Source organism: Ambystoma mexicanum, chromosome 2q (assembly GCF_040938575.1).
Source record: "Ambystoma mexicanum isolate Mex_15411 chromosome 2q, UKY_AmexF1_1, whole genome shotgun sequence".
Lineage (NCBI taxonomy): Eukaryota > Metazoa > Chordata > Amphibia > Caudata > Ambystomatidae > Ambystoma > Ambystoma mexicanum.
Window position 1 is genome coordinate 87,781,677 of NC_090924.1, and position 24,567 is coordinate 87,806,243.

The window sequence follows — 24,567 nt, forward strand, 5'->3', positions numbered from 1 at the left end:
CCTTACAGTGTTTTAATACCACATTTAATAACTGTAAACACCACTGCACTACAGTTCTTCCAACAGATGGGCATTTAAACTCCAAAGGGGACAAGATAGGAGGTGCTAATATTGCTGCAATCCATTGCTTCAGAACACTGGCATGGAAATTCAATTAGAAGACTTGGGTAGTATGCAAAATGAAGTTTTCGGTGGTTGTGTAGTAAAGAGGATTGGGGGTATATTAATTGGAGAAATATAAATTAAAACTCAAGCCTTTTGACTCATCCCCAAGAGCTTCATGCCTCACACCAAGCTCCTATGTTCTCATTCCAAAGCCATCTCAAACCAACCCTCCCCAATCCAAACCAAACTGATTTCATGCTGATCCACCCCCTAACATTGCACCCATCCTCTATCCCCCGAACCCATAACACCCTTTTCCATCATCCCAACCATGACATTCCTCCCAAATCTATCCTTTGACATTCCAAGCCCATCACAAGATCTAAGAATAATCTAAGGGCAATGTATAGATCTGTATTATCCCAGCAACTCTTGCCACAGTGGAAATGTGTCTTCACCTGGTGTGCCGCCATCTGGAAAATTAGGTTCTCTGGGACCTGGAAGCTGGAAGATCGGAAACAGGTAGCGGGTGTGCCACTCGCGGTCGATATTAGGGTTCAGTCCAGTCTGCTCACTCATTGGGGCATTTCGAGGGCTGTACTTGAAACGAAGGTGGTATTTAACCTAGATAATAAAACACATGTAAATATAAGAATACAACTTGTGTGTGAAATGGAAAACAAAATATAAGAAGATGGAGAAGCGACTATATAAAGGAACGTTGAAAGCAACTGTGTTGCAGCACATTAAACCATGTAGAAGCCTGAGGCAGATCTTTGTACAGCCAGCAGCAATGTGTCATACACCATACGTGGTCTGACGCCAGCAACTCCAGCATGGTGTGAGGGGAACTCTGCAGTTGAACATCAAACATTATACACTCCCAATAAAGATGTCACGAGCATAGCCATGTATATTTGTGGGTTTTAAACAATGTAGAATCCCATGCATATTCTCTGTAGACTCACATGGGCTTCTCCTAACCGTATTCATTGGAATTAGATGTACATTGCCTCTTGTTGCTTCTGCAGATGTATTACTGGCACATTTGCAGTAATATACATCTCGTTTTGGTGAATTTAGAAATTAAGACAAATTACTTAAAAACATGAAACATTTCAAAATGAGTTATGAGAAGCCCTGCTTCTTGCTGGTGAATATTTTTGGTTTTCGTATATCTGACTTAAGCAAACCATTTATATTTACAAATAACTGAGTTGAAAAAACAAATTCTCCAAAAACAAAACCACACAATTCGTATCAACAAACTCAGATCGCAAGAGATTTTCTATCAAATCAATTTTTTTCCACAGCTTTTCTTTAAAAACAGTTCAGTTGTTGCCACAGGAGCTAAGAACGTCTTAATTTAACCTGACATTTTATCTTCTCTTATCTTCTCATCATCATTTTCGAGAGCATGTCATATTTAAGACTGTTAACCCAATGTATCCTAAAACCTGTACCTTTTACCAACTTATGTCTCAAACGTTGCACTTCTAATTTTCTGCAATACCAGAAAGTCCTGTTCTCTTTGGGCATGCCCAAGCCCCAGAGATGTCATAGGTGTGTATCACAGTGGAAGGGGGCGTGGCCATGTTGTAGGACGGGATTTCCAGTGCTCCTGCTGATCAGAGATGATCCTAGGTGTGAGCGTGGATCAGAACGAATGATTGTTTGCAGTAACGGAAAAATCAGGCATGGGAAGAAGTCGCTACGATGTGGACAAACTCAAGATGAATAGCTGCAGTGACAGACGAGTACGGCTCAATCCGAACAGCTGTTCAAGCATGGAGGAGGATCTGGCAAGAAGGCGAGCACTGAGGACAAAGGACTAGCTGCAACTGTTCGCCGAGTTGCAGTGTAGCAGTGTTGAGACCTGGGAAGGTGGGAGTATTCATACCAGAGATTTGAAAGGAGACCAGCAGTAACTGCACTGTTGGCCTGATCAAGGCCGCAGACCAATAAAGTAACGTGGGACAGCTGTGAGAATTGCACCTGAAATGACACCGTCAAGTGCCTGAAGAACGGGGTGAGGACTGGCCTACCTTTGTGGGGCAACATTGGTGGCTCGGCACTGCGTGACCGCCTGTGGAGCCCTGGATTTCCCACTGGAAGCACTGATGAGGGATGGCACCAACCTAGTGAGGGATTGCTGTGCAATTGTGCGGCATAGAGTGCGAGATAAATAGATTCCTGCGCTGGCCATATTGTAACGAACACCCCAGAGCTGCCGAGGACTGTCAGACGAGGAGGGGGCTGGCATGCAAGATCTGAGGACGAGACAGGCTCTCGCACGACACGAGTAAGGTACAGCTTAATAGCACAGTACCTGCCCCCACCAGCCCGTGCTCTTAGCGTGGGCAGCCCAGTGCCTTGACCTCCCCCCCTCCTCCATGTCCTGGCCCCTCACTCCCCCCCCCCCCCTCCTTCCCTCATACCACCCGGCATATGTCATACATCACATGTTGAAAAAACAACTCAGACACCTTACAAAGTTGGAAGAGTAAAATGCCTCAGCAGCTTTATTTTGCATAAAGTCTTGGAGTTATCTTACAGGCGATCCGTAATTCACCACCACAGGTATACTACTCTGTGTGCGGCTACCTAGGCATCCCTTCCCCTACCCCCCCTCTCCCTTACCCTCCTCGTCCGGTGGACGCCTCAGGTTGAGCCCGGCCCTTGCTATTAACCTCTCTCTACCCCTGGCTGTTTGTAGATTTCCCATGAGCGACTTTTGGCATATGCCCCCCCTTTTTCTCTAGGTCTTTGTTGGGAATCCCCTGCGCCCCCCTCCCCCGACACTTCACCGTGTCCTGTGTTTGGGTCTAGGTAAAACCGGCAGCCACGCAGTGCCTCGCTAGTGATCAGGTTCCTATACCGGCACCACCACAAGTGCCCCAAAGTTACACATATCCCACATCCGTACGTTAAAGCCGACACCGCCCTCCGGTGCCGGCCCACAACTTTCTGCCTGCCTATATGGTCATCGCTTTGCGATGCCCGTCTAATTATGGCCTTTCTACTCTACTCTGTCCCCCCCCTCCGTCCCCCAAGTGCCGCTTGTACCGGAAGCCCTATCCTATTTATGCTGCCCCCCCAGGTCTCCCTTCCGTCTTGCCGAGCCCCTGAATCCTCCCAGTCCCCTCTCCCCCAGGCCTCCCTGTGGAGTCTGGCCCAGTGCCCCCCTGCCAACGTAATATCTCCTAGGTGTACCCTATCCCATCTCCTTCCTTCCTTTCCCTCGCTTGCTCCTCCACTCACCCGGTCCCCAGTTTTTTGGGTCCCGCCAACCCCCCCCCTCCCTGCCGTTTCTGCCCCTCCATCTCCTAGCTCCATTTCCCCCCAGAGGCAGACTTCCCAGCCCTGTTCTTCCGTACCCCGTCTCCTGTCCCCCAGCTTTTGGTCCTTGCCCCCCCCTTATTCCTTGGGGCTGGCTTCCTCCCCCCTGTTCCCTCTCTTCGCCTAGCCGCACTATCTTGGATCCTCCACCTCCCTCACCCTCATGCCCCCCTCCTTCCGTGAAGACTTCCCCTTGCTGATTTTGTCCCCGTTACCTGAGCCCCCCGTAGTCTCCACTTGCTCCCCCCCGACCGACTTCCCTTGCTGGCCTTGATTGTGAGTTTATGTTGATTCCCCCCCCCCCCCCCGCAATTTTGGGCTTGGAATTGGCTCCCAAGTCCCCTACGTCCCTCCCCTTTTTTCCAGGGCCTCCCCTGAGCCTAGTACTCTTGGGGCGCCGTAAGATCTAAACTGTTGGCTGAGCGTTCCCCTATGGGCCTGCCAGTACTTCGCTACAGGGATCGACTTGTGACTCCTCCAAGACTCTCTGCTGGTTGCCGGCGGCAGAGAGTTCCCCCACCCTGCGCAGGTCGCTCCATAGCCGACCCTCATTTCCTTTGGTTGGAGGTCAACTTGATTCAGTCTTAACACTTAACCACGAGGCATTGCCCGCTCTTCATCCCCCCACCTCATACCCTCGTCTTCCCCCATGACATGACATTTTCCGTCCCTGGTGGGCTGGCTTTCGCCCCCCCCTGCCCCCGGCGGCCTGTAGCCCCCGGTGCGGCACCCCGAGCACCCCACTCCCCAGAGACTCTGCTCAGGGTGAGGGGGCTCGAAGCGTGTGGTCTTGCGGTGTCCGGTTCTGTACCCCTTCATATTGTGCCCCCCTTACTCCCTGTTTTACCGGACCGAGCACCCCAATCCCCAGCGTCTCCCTGCCCGGGGTGAGGGGGCTCGAAGCGAATGTGTGGTGCCCCGTGTGTTCTTGCTCCCAACCGGGCAAAGCGTCAGCCACCTGCGGTAAAACCGCCAGCTTTATCGTCAAATAGTATTTAATTAAATAATGTTTATTCAGCAACACTGGTCAAAACTGTTCCCCGTACAGAGAAGACCCTCATTATCAGTGCCACGGAAGTGGTTTAGAGTTGAATTCATATATAAAGAAATTGCGATGTTTTGAACAGGGCAGGCAGGCCTGACCAGCCGCGTGCCATGCAAGGATAGGCCTCTCTGCAGACTGCCCAACGGTCCGCTGCCCCGTCTAGAAGCTACAATGCTGTCAACCGGAGGTATTATAATTGGGGCAACTTATCTCTTCGAACAGAAAATTACTACCAGATGCTACTATTGTGCCGGGTGGTTGGTCTTGTTTTAACAACCCAAGGGAAAAAAGAACTGGTCCTAGAATCCCTGAAGGTCCCCCAGCCTCAACCTAACCTGACAAGACCTGCTGCCAGCCCGACCTATAACCAATCTCCTATGTACGGCCTGTGGTCATTGATCATGTTATGACTAAGCCAACCTACCCATTCTCAGCTATCTCCGAAATTCCCTCTTACAGGCCTGCCTAAAGCCACAACTGCTGCCAATGCGCCTTCCCAAATGAAACAAATGGGTGCGTATCACCGCCAGCCGTGCAGCAACATGGCAACGTATCTCAAAATAGAAACCACATGTTGCTTCCTTTCTTGCCTTAATACACACATGTTGCATTTACTCGAACCTGTGCCACGGTGGTCATCAGTTTTCGTAAACATACCCTGGTCCCTGCCGCCTCCTCCCCCCCCTTAGCTGCATTACTCGGCCCAACGCCGTCCCCACCGTGTTTGTGCTGCTACCTCCAGTCCCCTCACCAAGCCAACCTGTCTCCTTCGTGTTCCCCCAACTAAAAGTAGTGGATTCCCCATAAGCAAACTTCCCCCAGTTCAAACACATATTCGATCCCGGGGCGACGCTTAAGAAACCTCCGGGTATGTGCGCATTATAGATCTAAATGCCAAACTAAGACATATTCCTGTGATAGTGCCTCCCCCATCGTCGTTCTCCATTCCTGTGATAGTGCCTCCCCCATCGTCGTTCTCCTCAACCCTTAGGTTGAATGCCTGTTCCCCATCTTAATCAGCCAGTTCTGTGAACCGTGACCTGTTGTTGTGGTCCCTGTGACCCCCTCCTGCACATAATTCTCTCTCCCTTCTCCTGCTCCCCCAACCCCGCCTGCGTCGAACTGCACACATTTCAACCCCCGCCTGCGAATCCCACCGCGATGTAGGCGAGTCTAAGTACCCCTTGCAACGCAACCGCTAGCCGCCTCAACAAACCCCCGACTGCCGGCCTTACACTCCCATCTGGTACTCCATTACCTTATTTCCCCGGCTGGAACCGAAATCTGCTTCTGCTCGAACTCCCGAATCTCGCAGCCGAACTTTCGATGTACGCCTGGAACACCGCCCAGCCTGGAACACCGACAGCAATTCCAAAGTAGATCTCCTCTTGAAGCAGGCTACCGCGGGGGGAAAGAACAGAAATACTGCCTCTTGCACTCCAGAAGTAGCGTCTCGTTAAGGAGATGGAAGATAAATCCCCCTTGCAAAATGCGCCTCGCAGCCCCATTGTATTGGCATGTTACAAAAACGTGCAGCACGAAATGAAGCAGCATGTAGCACCTCAAATGGCCGCCTCCTTGCCATTTCCCATTTTATCTCCTTTGCAACGCACCGCCCCTTGCGTTGCTACCGACATAGCCACCAAGCCCTAGCCCCTCTCCTTAACTCCAAGCTACTACCTCCACTTCAGACCGATGCACGGGCAAAGCCGGCTACGCTCTCCAGTGGCACAACCTGGTGCCCTGAACTGCGAACTGCAAAACCCTTACCCCACACTGTGGTTCCAACCATCTGAAAGCCCAAACACGATGTGCGCAAACACGATGCAAAATTAACTTTTGATTAATCCCCATAGCGCAACTGCAGCACACGTCCTGTTAACACGAGGCACCCTGCCCCATAATACCCAATGGATTCCCATCTGCGCCCCCCGGGCCCGTAGGGCCTGCACCTCCCAACTAGGTTTGCCAGCCTGTGCCTGCGTGGCGCCTCCTAGGTCGCGACCTCGCTGTGCAGCGTACCTCAATGCCACTAAACAAGTTGCTCGCCGGCATTTTTCTTGTCCACATCAGGACACGTGCCTCAATCATTGCAATGACAACAAAGTTGGCAACCTGCTTCCAACAGGGCTTTGCGTAAACGAACTTTGCGATACAGAATCCTATAACCCAGTGATATTCCTTTCAATCAGAGCTACTGGACCGGCTGAAAACCTTTCCTATGTGAGGGGGATAAAGCAACCGTCAGCACTATCAGCTGAGCTATATTACTAATATTGCACACCTACTCCCCACACAACCGCTGTCAGGGCCCCAGAAACTCGAGGTGCCTGCGGGGCTCTGAACTCACTTTACACTAGGCACTGCTACTCGAAAGCACAGCACCCATAACGTTCGCGCCTCTCCATGTTAAAATGGCCGTCCCCGCACAGCGGTGTGAACGCTAGCCACTATTGTTGTGACCCATGCGCTGACTACTTCGCGCTAGCCGAGCTCTCGTCCCCAAAGCTGGTCCCCCCAAGCACTCAACATATGCGGCGTCCGACTATCTATCTCTATTTTTGCCGCTCCTTCAAGCAGGCTGCCTTTCCCCCTTAGAAATGCACATTTCATTACCAGTTGCAACGAGATCAAAAACCGAAAGCGACCGCCGCCGCCTACCCGTGTCGACCCCTGCTCAGCTGCCCATTATACCATAAGACTAGCAGCTCTTGCAGCAACGTCAATCCGCCGAGACGCAGCCCTATTATACATTTTATCCGGTGGGCGCGCTCAGCTCATCCAAAGTCGGCAGCCCCGCCTGCTTTAATACCCGATCACCGGCGCCTAGCTCGCCCGTTGCACTACCTTGATCCAGGCACACCCGCGCAGAGTCCCACTTTCCTCTTTATATTCACCCCGCTCCTTACCCGACGCATTCTCCTTGCTGGACTGAAATCCTTCCTCTGCTGGAACCTGCCAACACCGGCACCCGTCCACCTCTGGGTCAGGAAATGCACCGCCTCTCGAACCGAAACCCAAACAGGAGCAGGAAACAAACACAAACAAAACTTCTTCCAATGTCGGCAGGCCTCCTCAAAACGAAGTTCTCTGTTGGTAGGCGGGCGTCCCACTGCCAAAACAAAATCCACGATCCGGTGGGGGCAGGAAACCGAGGGAGAATGTGTTTGGAAAAAACCCGTGCCTTTATGAGGCCGGCTTCTCCCTCGGCTCCCTGCCCCGCCCCTTACGTTTCGCGCGCTCCCGTCCGCGGGCTACGTGTTCCCCCCCCCCCCTCCACCCCCCACCCCTGCCCTGCTTGAGTAGAGGGGGGAGGAGGCCGGCTGGGCAGCCCCCACTAAGGGGCGGAGCCCGCCATGCCACCTTCGCTGGCGCGTTCGCCCGCCAGTACAGCTGTCGGGAGAAAAGCAGAGGGCCGCGCTGTGATATCAAAGGCCAGAGACAGCGGCACCCGTAAAGTTCATAGATGTGCAGAACGGAGGACATGGAATGGCAGGGCTGCAATAAGCACTCCCACGACCGGATGACATGACATCAGGGCATGATTATAGGGCACTGCAGCACTGGTGGGTTGCGTTGTGCGAACAATAGCCTGCCACACTGAACCTCTGCTGATGTAGAGATGGATGCAAGGAGACAGCCATCCGGTCTGACACACAAAGACAAGGTGTGCCCAGGCCTGCAGCCAAGGCAGCGTGGTTGCAGTGCTCTGGACACACTGGCCGAGCAGTGCTCACCTTCGGGGGACCGAAAAGCACAGTGTCCCTAATGCAGGGAGGCAGCAAAGGTCCCTGAGCCACCAACAGAGACTCAAGTGCCAATGAGGAGGACTGCAGCACCGAGTAAACAAGGTGAGCTAAAGTGCATGAGACGTGGGGAGGTGGTGAATGGTCAGTAGTGTGTAGGGCTCCGGAAGAGGTACGTGTACCCAGGAAGCTGGTAAGGAGGGCCAGTACAGTCCGGTGGAAGCGAGTTCCCCCTGAAGCAAGACTGCCCGAAGCCAGGGGGGGCCTACATTTTTGGTTATTAGCACATAACCCCCCAGGAGATAAGTGGGGGCATTGGACATCGTGCAAGCGCCCCAACTTGCAACCGGGCGTATAGATTGGAGCACACAAATGCTGCTGAAAGGTCGGCGTTCTCCCCGGACGGGGCAAGGATAAGAGTTGCAAGATTTGCGGTGCAGAGTGTGACCATGAGACGGCAATAGAAGGAAAGACGAGGCCTGTGCCCCCTAAACCTCTGGGAAGGGGAGAAGAATAATGGACCAGGATCTGGGCGAGTAGACGAACAAGAGGTGCATGAACCCACAGAACTATACCAAAGGCCCCGCCACACGCCACAAAAGAGGAGGGAGGTATCTTGTCGACGTTGCACAAGTAAAGCTGTAAAGCAGGCAAGAAGGGTGGGTTTTAACACTCATACCAAGGTAAAGAAGCAACATATAATTGACAACGCGTGTTAGTAACGGCCAACGACCACTGCATGAGATACGAAGAACACTAATCAGAAGTGGAACAAGATACGCCCAAACAGAGAACTGATCCCGGAGGGCGAGACAGTGCTCAGGGACGCTGAGAAGTCTAGGAGCGCAGTGACACTGTTCAAGACAGTCATGGCATCCAAAGCCACCAAAAGCAAAGGGAAACAATCCTCCATAGACTCCTTTGCTAAGCCCGCTCAAGCACTGGAAAGCATGAAGATGACGACCCCAGAGACCCAAGGTGCAGAAGCCCCTGGGAGCGGAGAGCAGAACATTTTGGAAGCCATAGCAGAGTCAAAGGCCTCACTGGAATTCAAGATAGACGCGATCAGTATTGATGTGAACCTCCTGAGACAAGATGTGAGGTTGTTGGCAGAACGCACAGGCACTTAGGAAAAGGAGGTGCAAGCAAATAAGAATACTTGCAACAAAAACACCAAGGAAGTATCTGAGTTGCAACAACAAATATAGAACCTGGAGAACAGAGTCAAGGAAGCAGAAGGATGAGTCAGGAGGAACAACGTGCCAATTATAGGGCTCCTGGAAGGAGACGAGGGCTCAAACCGAACGGACTTCATTGAGACTATGTTGTTGCAGGAAATACGCCTAGAGGCCTTCACACAGTGGAGCGAGCGCACAGAGCTCTGACAAGAAAGCCGCCACCCGTAGCTCAACTTTGGCAGATAATAGCCCGGATACTCAACTATAAAGATAGAGAGAAAATCCTCGAACATTTCCGCAAGGGTGGCACGATCCGGAGAGCATCGGCTAACATCATGGCGTACCAGGACTATACATTCCTGGTGCAAAAACAGAGAATGAACTATATGGCAGGAGAGGAGGTTGTGAGATGCGAACATTAAACACATGCTGCAATACCCGGCCAAATTGAAAGTGCTATACAAAAGTTGAGCTATCTTCTTTGAAACTCCAGAAGAGGTGAGCAAATGGATGGATGAAGCGAACCTGATGGACGAGACAGATTATGAGCCTAGGCGAGAATGTCAAATGGGATGGCAACGCTTAACTAATGTGCAATTGTGTGGACATATGTCCAAAAGACATTATTAAGCACGTTTATAAACAAGGCAAGACACAATCGCTATTATAAAAATGTTTAATAAGCAAGAACCTCTACTAGTGTTGAGCCTCACGAGGAGGAATCAGCCTACGGCCCATACTAGTTTAGATTAGTTAGGATACTAGCAGTTACGTATCCCTCCTATGACACCCTGAACACTGGCACTAGTGCCTGGAAGAAGGGTGAGACGCGGGGATGCCTAAACACCACATATGGAGCTGGGAAATGGTTGAGAAGGGGGAGCGGGAAGGGAGTTGGGGTTGGTGGCCTACAGATAAGCACAGGGGTGAAGTAGTGAATGCAACATGTGGAGAATAGGAGCAGGAACCACTAGATGGGATGAGGGAACTTAAAATAGCAACCTGGAATGACAGGGGCATGAACAGCTACACCAAGAGAAAAAGAATAATGGCATATTTGAGACACCAGAAAATTGATATAGCTCTCCTACAAGAAACTCAACTTACTAAGGAAGGCAAGATACCTTGGCACAGAAGTGGGGGGGAGTGACTTTGGGCTCAATATATTCAGCATATGCCAGAGAGGTCCTAATATGGGTGGCACCTACAGTCCACTTCAAGGTCCTCCAGACCTTCCTGGACACTGATGGTAGGATTGTAGTACTACGGAGAATGGTGGAAAGTAGGGAAATGTGTGTTATTAATACGTATGCTCCAAATCACTACACGGCAGCCTATTTTAGATCCTTATACCCTATGATAGGCTTCTATAGGGATAGTGCTTTGATTTGGAGTGGGGGGCAATTTTAATTGCACGCTGGACCCGGCAATGGATAGTTCGGGTGGCAGGTTCACTCATCCAGCCTCTTCAGATGAAGCTTTAAACACGCCGTTACACACATTCAATTTGGCCAATGTATGGAGGACATGGTGTCCGCAGGCCAGAGTAAACTCTCATTATACGGCTCCCAAGAACTTCTATACGAGGTTAGATTATGTGTTTGTGAGAGAAGGTGGTTTGGGAGAGTTTATAAGGGCTGAATATAAAGCAAGAGTCCACGCCCCTCTGTTGGTTATGTGGAAGTTTCTCCCCCCCTCACCCACTCCCGAGCTAGGATCCCGACATGGAGACTTAGGGACGAGGCACTTAAAGGGATGGTCTAGTAAACATTTTTATTTAAAAAATAGATAGGCAACATAAAAAAAAAAAATACTAGCATTCTCCGTTTTAAAACTTCCTATGTAAAATTTTGAGCTATTCAAGCTCAAAATTCGCAAAAGCAAGCATATGGGCGCATCCATTTTGTGAAATGGATGCCCCGCCTGTGCTGGCTTTTGCGGCACTAATGAAGGAAAAGCCAGCCAGCTGTAGTAAACAAAAGCTACCACTGGGTGGCTTTCCCTTCATTAGTGCTGTAGGCGGAGGACGGGGACCGGAGACCAGAGCAGGAAAGCTGCAGCTGAATCTCGGTAAGTGGTATTTATTTTTTTAAAAAAAATAAGCAATAGCTGCGGTTTTATTTCTAAGTTTTCCGGGCTGGGGGAGCCCAGAAAACTTAGCAATAAAACCGCAGCTTTAAAAACGTATTTATGTTTGCGGTCGCTTTAGAAGCGACCGCAAACATAAATACAACGTTATTGTGTTGGAAAACGCTGCGGTTTTTCTTTCCAAGTTTCTCAGGCTCCTCCGGTTCAGAGGAGCCTGAGAAACTCGGAAAGAAAAACCGCAGCATTTTCAAACACAACCGCGTGTGTTTCTGCCCGCTGTGGCTATCACTTTGGGTCTCCGGTGCTCCCACCGGAGACCCAAAGTGAAAGCCACACCAGGCAGAAACACAACGTGGTTATGTTTACATGCCGCGTAGTGTTTCTACCTGCAGCCGATTTCCCATTTGGGGCTCTCGGGCTCCCCGTGGGGAGCCCGAGAGACCCAAATGGGAAAAGCTAAATGCTGCTTTGTGTCTGCCTAAATCTGCTTTCCCATTTGGGGCTCTCTGGCTCCCCGTGGGGAGCCCGAGAACCCCAAATGGGAAAGCAGATGCAGGCAGAAACAACGCGGTTGTTTTCCGCAATGCCGCGTTGTTTCTGCCTGAATCTGCTTTCCCATTTGGGGCTCTCGGGCTCCCCGTGGGGAGCCCGAGAGCCCCAAATGGGAAAGCAGATTCAGGCAGAAACAACGCGGTTGTGTTGGAAAACGCTGCGGTTTTTCTTTCTGAGTTTCTCAGGCTCCTCCGAGCCGGAGGAGCCTGAGAAACTTGGAAAGAAAAACCGCAGCGTTTTCCAACACAATAATGTTGCATTTATGTTTGCGGTCGCTTCAAAAGCTTCAAAAGCGACCGCAAACATAAATACGTTTTTAAAGCTGCAGTTTTATTTCTAAGTTTTCCGGGCTCCTCCAGCCCGGAAAACTTAGAAATAAAACCGCAGCTAGTGCTTATTTTTTTTTTAAAAAAAAATAAATAGCACTTACCGAGATTCAGCTGCAGCTTTCCTGCTCTGGTCTCCGGTCCCCGTCCTCCGCCTACAGCACTAATGAAGGGAAAGCCACCCAGCGGTAGCTTTTGTGTACTACAGCTGGCTGGCTTTTCCTTCATTAGTGCCGCAAAAGCAAAAGCCAGCACAGGAGGGCCTCCATTTCACAAAATGGATGCGCCCATGTGCTTGCTTTTGCGAATTTTGAGCTTGAATAGCTCAAAATTTTACATAGGAAGTTTTAAAACGGAGAATGCTAGTATTTTTTTTATGTTGCCTATCTATTTTTTAAATAAAATTTTTTACTATACCATCCCTTTAAGGATGAAGGGTTTCAGGAACATCTGAGGAAAGAGGTAAAGGAATATTTTGAGCACAATACAGGCAGTGTGGAATCTGCAGGTACACTCTGGAAGGCCTTTAAAGTAGTGGTGAGAGGGGTGGCCATAGTGCAGTCGAAGGGGATGCAAGACGTCATTATACAGTGTAGAGGAGGTCCTAAATATGGCCTGCACTCCAGTCGCCCATTTTGAAGTTCCAAGAACATTCACACCGAGATATGTGACGTATGATGAGCAAATAAACCAGCAGAGAGCCGCAGTAGGGCTCCGCCCAGTACCTATCAAAAGAACAATACCTATTCAAATACCAATAACCAGACAACCATGGACAGTAAGGTATCCATTGAGACAACCCTACCAGCAAATGACACGAAATCAAGACTGCTTAAACACTGTCCCAGAAGAAACTCAAAAGGCCTTAATTGAAGACGAATGGTGACAACACGAGGGCCCGGACAGACTCACAGATGAAAGAAACAACAACCAAAGGATGACACACAGAGACGAAACACCATGAGTAAGGATAGCGTGAACCTAGAAGGAGAGACAATGTTGAAATATAAAGAAACTTAAGCCGTAAGCAGGATGAAGATATTCAACCAACTAACGCCTGTACATATGCTTGTAACAGCAAGAAGCTAAGAAAACTATGCAGCTTGCTATGCTTAGTAGAAAAATAGAGTGGCAAGCGCCACCTATATATATATCTACCTCAACGAAGCACACTATATAAGTGCGAGTCCACTTTACACAAAAGCAGAATTAACTCAGGTTACTAGGGGTCAAACAGGACAGGATTCGTATTCCAACTAAAACGAGAAGAGACGGCTGAATCGAAACTCAGCAAGAGCAGCTCATGCCTGGGAAGTCGAGGTCAGACCAAGAGAGGGAGGCGAACAGTAGCTTTGCGGAATTGAAACTTGAGAACAGAACAGCCTGCCCCAGGAAGGCCGAGATAAGGAGACCCAGGCAGGTGGCGAGCCGAATAAGAATTAAATGCGCAAATAGAAGGAAAACTAAGCCGATTCACGGTGTGCCAGCACGTGACCAGCCGAGCGAAAAGAGGCACAGTTTCACACCTATGCCTGGCTGTCTCCCAAACAGAAGATACCATAACTTTTTCTGACAAGAGGCTACAGTTTTGAGGCCGACCACAGCCAACTAATTGACGCATAGCCACTAAAGTACTGATTGATGGAAGGGAAGCTGGGTGAATCTTGGGGCATCCTGCACCCGGTTGACCATTCTGCATGCTGCTAATTAAAGTGAAGAATCATGCATGGGGTCGAAGCCAACCCAATCACGATGGACCAAATAATCTTGGGGTCCTATAGATAGTAGAACCAATGGCACGTTGTACTTTTGTAACGCTCACCTGATTCCTGCAGAGGCGCCGGTCTTGACTGGGTGAATGCCGTATCTTCAAAGGTGATGTATAACACACGGTTGGCTCTTTAGGCTGGACCTCTGTGCACTGTATGTCTGACTCGAAGAGTAAGATGTCTGCAGATAGAAAATATGGAATTAATGAACTGGGGTTATTGGGTGCCTCTCTCCTCTTCCCTTTCTCTTCTCCTGTAGAACCCCAAAGGTTAACGCCCTCACCTTAGGTAAGTGAACGCCGAGCTCTCCATCTGCCTCGGGGCAGGGTGCCGTAACCAGTTTCTTCACTGGATAAGGGTGCAGGCCTCTTGACCTCAGAGGACTGCTGTCCGTCGTTAACTGCACGAACGGTAAATTCTGGGCACTTCAAATGTCTTAAAAGTCTTTTGTAATGATATCTCTTGTTTTGCAGGGTTCCGGCGATGGCGGATGGCGGGCTGATGAGAGTTGAGGATCGAACCCGCGTGAGGAATAGAAGCACCTGGAAGCACGTAAGTAAGCGCTTGTAGCCTGCTTCACGATGCGCACTAACTGTCCCTTTTATCTTGCAGGTACAAGTTCGGAGCTTTAGAGAAGCTGAAGGGTGCTGGAATACCCACTGGATTCGGCGTGGGAAGGAGTAATGGCACGTGAGTAATAAAGTTGCCCAATGTCTTTAAACGCACCTTCTTTTGTCTTTCAGATGGGGGATGCAGCGCCGAAGGCCTCCGGAGCGTGCGAAGAGCTGGTAAGCTTTTGTCTTTCAGATGCCGGAATGCAGTGCGAAGACCTCCGGAGCATGCGAAGAGTAGGTAAGCCTTTGTCTTTCAGATGCCGGAATGCAGCGCGAGGCGTTGGTGACAGCCGATGGACCAGGTAAGAGATGCGCTGCCACTGAAGACCGTAGTGCTAACCTGTTCTTTCTTTGTCTTTACAGGTGCTGCTGAAGACTGGATTCCAGGATGGTAAGCCTTTGTTCCCTTAGGTCCAGGATCAGAAGCAGAAGACACGATGAGCGTTCTGCTGCAGAGAATGCAGAATAACGCAAAGCAAGATTCATCCATCGGGTGTGGTTTAAATAGCCTCCTGTACTGCTTAGGTGTCTCCTTCCACAGCCACGCCTAGGTAAGAAAAGAGTTCCTGCTTTCCAGAAGAGTTCCAGTGTTCTGAACCTAGGGAGTGGCTCCTGCCCCACCCAACAGGAAAAGTAGTCCCAAACAGAAGAGGATCAGGGGTTCAACTGGCAGGTAAGTAAGCAGCATGGTCTGCTGCAGGGTAAATCCACCCAAGCATTATGAGCCCGGCGCTTCCAGCGCTGGGACTGGGCATCTTTATGAGCCTGGTGCCACTGGCGCCAGGACAGGGTCCAAAAGGTCCCAATTGGGACTGGCTGGCACTCGGAACCGGGGTTATGGGTCTACTTCCAAGGGAGTCGGGCAAGTCCTGATCTTTTGGAAGCAGAGATCATGACACTTTTAGTGACGTCCACCGTAGTCATTCTTGAAGGAAGGGCTTAGACACCCACCTGATAATGTTTATCCATCCTCACACTCCGTTCCCATATACAGATACAGCACCTATATTTAAGTTACCTTTTCCAAGCAACAGAATTGCATGATAACTTTTGAGTGTTACACGTCAATGACGACGAATTTTCGGTATAACTGTTACTGTTTGCATGAAGTTGTTGGGAATTGAAACGAGACGGGCTATCGCATCACTGTTGTTTCCCCATTTTTTGTACTTGTCATTAAACGCACTCCCCTTTGCCAAACCATTGAGTTGGCCTTATTGATTGGTGTTGGAGTAAGAAATCCTACACCCCCATCCATATCTCAAGGTGCTGCTATCTCGTCTTAAAGTACTACAGAGCAAACTGACTATGGGCCGGTCGGGGGTCTCTCTAGTACACTTGGTAGCAGAGGATGGTTGGTGACCATCAATTATTGATTAAAATAAGACACCTATTGACCGTCGACATAAAGTAACTCTAGGTCTTCAGCAATATCACAAGTCCTTTGCCGAGGGTCCAGAGAGGAACAATGCGAACGGTGAGTGAAAAAGACTAATGTTCTGGCAAAAGTAAAGGGAAAAGGTAACGGAGGGAGGAGGTGAAACAAAATATAGTTAGAAGTAGAAAAGGATATGTATACCTGGGTTACCGGGGTGGACACCCAAGAAGAGAGAGGTTACCAGGACGGACACCTGAGAAGTGAGAGGATTCGCCTTATTCCTGCACTTTAAATATAGCGGCTAGAAGAAACGTGTACCCAGAGTCCCATATAATAGGGAACGACTAGGCTACCACCACGTTTAAAGACATCATGAAAGAGGTTTGTTTACACTCCACAAAGGGGTAATGATTAGAGGCAGAGATATGTGTGTCCAGCTGGTGTCCGTCTAGTCTGTCAAGTGTCTGTTTTACATGTTGTGTTGTGATGTCATATGTTAAATTTTTGTTAAGTGAACGGATTAAAATTTTTGTGAGATTCAATAGTTGAGACAGACTCGAGCATGAATTGATGTTTTTTGAGCAAATTGGTAATATAAACCTTTTTGGGTGGAAAATTTGGATTCGAGCTTGCAGTGTTTGGTGCTCGCTCATATTGTCACAAGGCGTTTCAACCACACAAAAGCATTAACAAGTGTTATATAAGAAGAAAGGGAACAGATTTAAACATGGAAGACATAACTCCATTAGCACGCTTATGCAAGCAATTGCCAAAACAAGCACCCAAGCTAAAGAAGTATAGCACCAAGTGGGTTAAAGGTACGGCCCATAGGATGTTTATGTCATAACCACAAAATGGGTCTTTATCTAAAGCCTTTTTACAACATACAATGACATATTTGCACGCCACATACACAGGCAAAAAGCTAGAAAAACGCTTTGCTGTTCTCGAACTTTGGAAGATGTATGAACAGACAAAGGAGGAAGAGCCTCCTACAGATTGGATACTTAACGCATGTACTGAGGGGGGTGAGACGCCTACCGTGCCACCTGCCGCCTTCACTTGAAACGGCAAGTGAATGAAGTAAGAACGAGGGATTATACCCGTTGAGAGAACTTAAGACAGCCACGGGGTATAGCAACCCCGCATATGAGTCACCTACATATAGTAGTGACGAAAATCAAGGGAAGGATAAGGACAAGAATCTTACCTCCGCAGTCCCAAGGGACCAGGGGAGGCGCAATGACGAAAGGAAGGATCAAGCACAGACAAGTGCATCTCTCGACAAGGAGAGAGAGGGAAAGAAATGGAAAGGGAGCGAAGACCGAAACTGATGAGATAGCATTTGCAAAAGACGAATGGATGGGAGGACAACTCTTATTGAAATTAGATGGGAAAGGCAGTGATGGCACGAGACCAAAGGAGCGGTTAGATGAGGCAAAGACAAAGGAGAAAGAGAATGAGTTAAGAGACGAAAGGATAAGAAGTAAAGAGACTAAGACGAGAACAGCTATATTGCGAGGAGCAAGAAAAACAGCTCGATCGGAATCCGAGAGCAGCCTATGATCAAGACAGACAGAAACAGCAAAGGTTAGAAGAAGAGCAAAGGGTACGTGAAAAAAGGATAAGGAGACGAAGATATGAGGAAATTCGAAGGGCAGATGAACGTAGACATGAAAAGAGAAGGGAAGAAGAGATGGTCAGAGAAGAGGCGAGGAAACGCAAAGAATTTGATGACGATATCGAACGTAAATGAAGACAGGGGGCACGCAATCAAGAATATTTGGAGAGGGAAGTTAAAAAACCCGATCCAATTGTAGACTGGGAAGACATTGAAGAATTCTTTCCTGCGTACGATTCAGTACCAGGCACATAAAGGGCAAATAGTGAAGATGACTTTGACACCAGAAGCATCGGGGAAAGGATCGATAGAGTGTATGATGAAATGGGAATCGAGCAAATACCCCAAGGAGAGGGGGAGGACGAGCGCTTGGAAAGCACTCAGCTATATGACACTGAGGAGGTCACCCGAAGTAGTGGGAATAGGAAACTGTCCCTGCATAGATAAGAAATCAGTAGAAACAATGAGGACACAAGAAGTTGTGTGAATTGGGGACAAACAATGTCCGACTCTGAAAGGGAGTACCTCGAGGAAAAAGAGGCAGGGAGACGGCACCAAAGACGACTCCCAAGGGAAAGAGGGATACGATGGTCAGACTAGTGAGTCCGCACCGAGGGCATCAGAGTCAGCCGCACAGTCTGACCGACAAGGAGTACCTCATGGTCAGAGGGGGGTGTCGTCACGGCCCTATGTAGAAAGACTGAGGACATTGCTAGGTAGACGGCGATGCAGGAATATTAGCCCTGCAATAGACAGGAAAACTAAGAGAAGAGAAAGAGGGCTGCGCATTCCAATTTCCGCTACTAGAAAAGGGGGGAGCAAGACCACAATATATTCCATGGCCACACATGGATCGAGAAAACCTGAAAAAACAAGCTTCCAATGCTGACATCGGGAGCCAGAAAATGGACACTTGAGTTAGAAAAAATGACAGGAGGAAACACGCTAGCTATAGGGGACATTAAAGGTCTCCTGATCGCCATACTTGGTGAGAGAGCAGACGATGTGTGGACACGGGCAGGCTACCCTGGTGTAACCACAATTAACACCGCGCATGACAGAGCGCCATTTAACAATTGCAGAGCAGCAGTATGGAAAGCACTATGAGTGTTTTACCCAGACACTTCCGATATGGGAGCTATAATGACTTGAAAAATGAAGGATTCTGAGGATCCGTTAATTTATATACAGAATTTCCAAGACGCGTGGGAGTTCGAAACGCATGAATCTTGGACGAAATCAATACCTGCTTTTAAACATATATTGTGCCAAGGGTTGCCAGAACCAGTGCAGAAACAACTGAAGAAATTGGTAGGAGTTGAGGCTAAGCCTTGGGCTGAAATACAGTTGACTATCGCACATTACTGTAGACTGTTGCAAGAAAAGAATCGCAAAAAGGAGGCAACTCGAAAGGGTGAGGAAGCGAAGCTGGTGCAAAAGAAATTATCAAAGTATGCTCTTGAAGGAGCCATGCTACCTAACGCAGCTGAACAAAGCATGCAGCAGGCGGCTAGTCCACAACAGAATAATCAGGGTAACATAGGGTTTTACCCATGGGGAAGAGGATTTAGGCGAAGAGGATTGCAGAGCAATGAGGGAGGTTTCCAAAATAATCAAGGAGGCTTTCAAAACATGCAAAATGGTAACCCGGATATGTCAAATGGACAAATAATCCTACCACCGCCAGTATGTTGGCTGTGTGGAATGACAGGGCATTTGGCACACACATGCACAAGTCAAGGCATGATGCAGAATGCCAAGGAATGGGAGCAGGCACAGAGAATCCACCTGTAGTTTTACAACAGGGCGTTGCACAGAATCTAGAGGTGCATCAACTAACGCCAGGAGCACAACAAGGGGTGCAACCACAAAACATGGGGAATTTTCCACAAGGATAATCCCAACAGGCACCGCCACAACTACCACAGACCAAGAACCCTGGAAGGGGAAGCAACACTAGGAATGGGGAAAATCTGCAAGTGCACAGTGGGCCAAACATATATGAACTAGGATAGCTCACTGGGAACCCTGATGTGCTCTATCCTATCAGTGACACCAGAACCTCATAGAGAACCTAGGGTGGATGTCGTTATAGGGGGTAAAGAATATTCCTTCCTAATGGACACGGGTGCAACACACTTGTGTATACGTGAAGGCAAGTGTTCCTTGTCCGGCGAGGCCATAGATACTCTGAGTTTTACAGGAGCTCACAGTCGAGATCCCTTTACAAATGCACTCCCAGTCTCCATAGGAGAGTGCAAAATGAATGTACTTTTACTGTATTCGCGTCAGACCTGTCATGATCTCTGCTTCCAAAAGGTCAGGGTTTTCCCAACTCCCTTGGAAGCAGATCCATAACCCAGGTTCCGAGTGCCAACCAGTCCCAATTGGGACCTTTTGGACCCAGTCCTGGCGCCAGTGGCACCAGGCTCATAAATATGCCCAGTCCCAGCGCTGGAAGCGCCAGGCTCATAATGCTTGGGTGGACTTACCTGCAGCAGACCATGCTGCTTACTTGCCTGCCAGTTGAGCCTCTGATCCCCTTCTGTTTGGAACTACTTTTCCTGTTGGGTGGGGCTGGAGCCACTCCCTGGATTCAGAACACTGGAACTCTTCTGGAAAGCAGGAACTCTTTTCTTACCTAGGCGTGGCTGTGGAAGGAGACACCGAAGCACTACAGGAGGCTATTTAAACCACACCCAGTGGATGAATCTTGCTTTGCGTTATTCTGCAACCTCTGCAGCAGAACGCTCATCGTGCCTTCTGCATCCGGTCCTGGGCCTAAGGAAAAAGGCTTACCATCCTGAATCCAGTCTTCAGCAACACCTATAAAGACAAGAAAGAACAGGCTAGCATTCCGGCATCTGAAAGGCAAAGGCTTACCATCCTGAATCCAGTCTTCAGCAACACCTATAAAGACAAGAAAGAACAGGTTAGCATTCCGGCATCTGAAAGGCAAAGGCTTACCTACTCTTCGTGCGCTCCGGAGGTCTTCACACTGCATTCCGGCATCTGAAAGACAAAAGCTTACCAACTCTTTGCACGCTCCGGAGGCCTTCGGCGCTGCATCCCGCATCTGAAAGACAAAACAAGGTGCGTTTAAAGACATTGGGGAACTTTAATACTCACGTGCCATTACTCCTTTCCACATCTAATCCAGTGGGTATTCCGGCACCCTGCAGCTGCTCCGAACTCGTACCTGCAAAATAAAAAGACAGTTAGAGCGCATCGTGAAGCAGGCAACAAGCGCTTACTTACCTGCTTCCAGGCGCTTCTATTCATCACACGGGCTCCATCTTCAACTCACTTCAGCCCGTCATCCGCCATCGCCGGAACCCTGCAAAACAAGAGACATCATTACTAAAGACTTTAAAGACATTTGAATGACTCGAAACTTACCGTTCGTGCAGTAAACGACGGACAGCAGTCCTCTGAAGTCAAGAGGCCTGCGCTACCTATCCAGTGAAGAAACTGGTTACAGCACCCTGCCCCGAGGCAGATGGAGAGCTCGGCATTCACTTACCTAAGGTGAGAGCGTTAACCTTTGGGGGTCTACAGGAGAGGAGAAGAGGAAAGAGATAGGGACACCCCAATAACCCCAGTTCATTAACCCCATATTTTCTATCTGCAGACATCTTACTCTACACGTCAGGCATACAGTGCACAGAGGTCCAGCCCAAGAGCCAACCGGGTGCTACACATCACCTTTGGAGATACGGTAGTCGCCCAGTCAAGACCGGCGCCTCTGCGAGAATCAGGTGAGCGTTACAAGACCCCAGTAAACATTTTGGGTCGAGACTTAATGACAAAGTTGAACATGACAATTTCGTTCACAGAGGAGGGCATAGTATGCTCCACTCCAGGAATGCACTATTCAAATGTATGCAAAATTAGAGCATACCCAGGACACAGCCATGAGGGCCATACCATTGGAGCCAGAAGGTTTCGCATATGGCATGCGAGTGCTTATGGCAGGATTGCCAGGCCTTGCCGACAGAACCATGAGAACCCATGATGAGTTTTTATTTAGACCAGGAATACCTATGCATGAGGAGGGACAAGTATTTCCCTTGATGATGTACACAGCAGCAGTGTGAGGGAAAGCAGTATTGGTTGATGGCTACGATGATGAAGGCAGACAATGGTGCGCGATTATCACCATCGAAGAAGGATTTCGAGTGACTGACATCACCGATGACGATATGTTTGAAGAACAAGCAGACACGGGAGAGACAATGGTGGAAGTAAGTCTCACCTTTTGGGTAAAGATGATTAAAAGAGAAGTACCACAGAAGATGTTGTTGGCACCAAAACGTCCTGAATATTTTGATGACGATATAGCTAAAGTGCCTGTCTCAGTGCGGACTACAGGACCCTATGACGTGGGCCTCTTGAAGGGGGTTGGAGAAGTAAAGATTAAACTGAAACCAGGAGCAGTTTTACCAAGAGCCTGACAATATCCCATTTCCAGAGAGGCAGATGAAGGGATTTCTATGACAATTTCTGCCATGATGGACCAAGGCATCTTAGTCACGTCACCATGTAATACGTCAGTTTATCCTGTCTTGCCGTTTAGTTCAGGATTTACGACCAATAAATTATATTGTTGAGGCACAGTTCCCTCTAGTCCCTAACCCATCTACAATTCTATGTAATATACCCATTGAGGCAAAATATTTCACAGTGATTGACTTGAAAAATACCTTTTTCTCAATTCCGTTGCATCGTGGCTCACAAGATCTGACGTCATTCACGTTCAGGCAAATGCGTCTGAAAAGCACGAGGCTGCCACAGGGGCACTGTGAGTCTCCGTCTATTTTCAACAGAGTCCTACAGATGGACTGGAGCAATATTGCATTAGAAAGCATCGTCTTGCAGTATGTGGATGACATCCTAATCTGCAGTACCACAGAAGAGCAATGCAGGCACGATTCTGTTCAGCTACTGACTATACTGACTGAGAAGTGTTAGAAGGTTGACAAAGAAAAGTTACAATATTGTCAACTGGAAGTGCTGTACACAGGCCAGCTAATCTCACATGAAGGCAAGAAGGTGACCCCAGAAAGGGCTGAAGCCATACTGAACACGGCTAAGCCACACATGATAAAGCAAATGCAGAGCTTTCTAGGCCTGTGCAACTATGTTAGGGCATGGGTTTTCGATTACAGCTCGTATACTAAGCCTTTACTTCAGGCCCTAAAAAAGGCCCGAGTGACTAAAGAAAAGATTGAATGGTGTGAGACTATGGAGGAGGGGTTTACTGAACTCAAGAGAGCGATTTGTACAGCTCCACTTCTCGGAATTCCCAATTATGCAGAGGAATTTTACCTGTTTTCACATACAGATAGCAGCGTTATGACGGCAGTGCTCGCTCAAAGAACCTCATTGTGGTATAAGCCCCGAGCATATTACAGTGGGAATCTGGACCCAGTAATGAGAGGCCACTTCCCATGCAAACAAGGTTTAGCTGCCGCAGCGTTCGCCATAGAGAAAGTGACAACCATTGTAATGGGAGGTTCCATGACGTTATACGTCGAGCACTCATTTTCCATCTAAGAGAAACCAAAGGGCACATTGACATCTCAGAAAGCTTCTCCCTATGAAGTGATCATATCAAACCCATTGATTAAAATAGTCCGATATAGGATAGTGAACCCAGCTGTGTTTATAGCAGAGCCAGTCACTGAAGAAGAGCCGATACATACCTGCACGAATTATGAAGAATTCTATGATGAAATCCCCAGGGTGAAAGTAAATGCCTTGGGCAGGAGGAGAGATCGTCTTTATTGACGGGTCTTCAAGGGTCGACCAAAGTGATGGGCAAAGGTACACAGGCGTCACTGTGATGAAACACACAGCAAATGGAAAATTTTGAGTACTTGTTAGTGCGCGAATACCATCTCACTATTCAGCACAGGCTGCAGAATTATTGGCGTTGATACTCGCCATTGAGAAACACGCAGACCAGGAAGTAATGGTGTATAGTGACTCTGCCTATATGACGTCAACGGTGCACGCAGGCTTATCGCGCTGGAACAGGATGGGCTACCTCCGAGCAGACGGCATGCCAGTGCAGCACGCAGCCTTATTGGACAGGCTGATAAAGGCACTACAGTTCCGATTGGGCATAGCGGTCGTGAAATGCACCGCCCACACGAAAGGGACAGATTTTGTCTCATGCGGAAATCATGCAGCAGACACGGAAGCCAAACGTATGGCATCCAAAAGTGAGACGGTTGTGGAAGTGGAAGTGGAAGTGGAAGTGGCGTGCACCCACAAAAGAATGATGGTTGCACGAACCACAACGGAAGCCTACAACGATCTTGGGCAAACACTACTAATGGAGCTCCAAGGGGAGGCACCACTGGAAGAGAAAAACCTGTGGAAATGTCAAGGGTGTTCTTTAAAACCCTCTGACAGCTTGTGGTGACAAGACAGCACTGGTAAACCAGTAATGCCTGTAGCCCTACGAAAAATAGCGCTGGAGAAATTACATTACCTGGCGCATATGACGAAAGAGAATCTAGCAGCAACGCTCGCGGAAGACTGGTTCATACCAAATTCAGCTGAGCATGTTGCATTCTTTATGGTGAACTGCATAATCTGCCAGCAATTCACCGCTGGGCACACATTAAAAGTAGTGAGAGGAGTCATCCCCAGGCCAAATGGGCCTTTTCAGCACTTGCATGTCGATTACGTCGACATGATTCAAGTATGCAATGGGTACAGATATTTAATTGTCGTGGTGTGTCCATTCTCTAGATGGATAGAAGCAGGTCCATGTACACACCCAAACTCTACCTGTG

At 48.9% G+C, this 24,567-nt stretch overlaps 1 protein-coding gene across 6 annotated transcripts in view; it reads right to left on the reverse strand.

Annotated features, from left to right (window-relative positions):
- The window catches only part of ABCA3 (ATP binding cassette subfamily A member 3), a 1,774,001-nt gene that overhangs the window by 1,191,476 nt on the left and 557,958 nt on the right, over nt 1–24,567 (reverse strand). For all 6 annotated transcript variants that reach the window (XM_069646922.1, XM_069646923.1, XM_069646920.1 and 3 more), the window contains one exon: nt 564–729. In XM_069646922.1, coding sequence (XP_069503023.1) covers nt 564–729 — 166 coding nt within the window. The remainder of the gene's footprint in view (nt 1–563; nt 730–24,567) is intronic.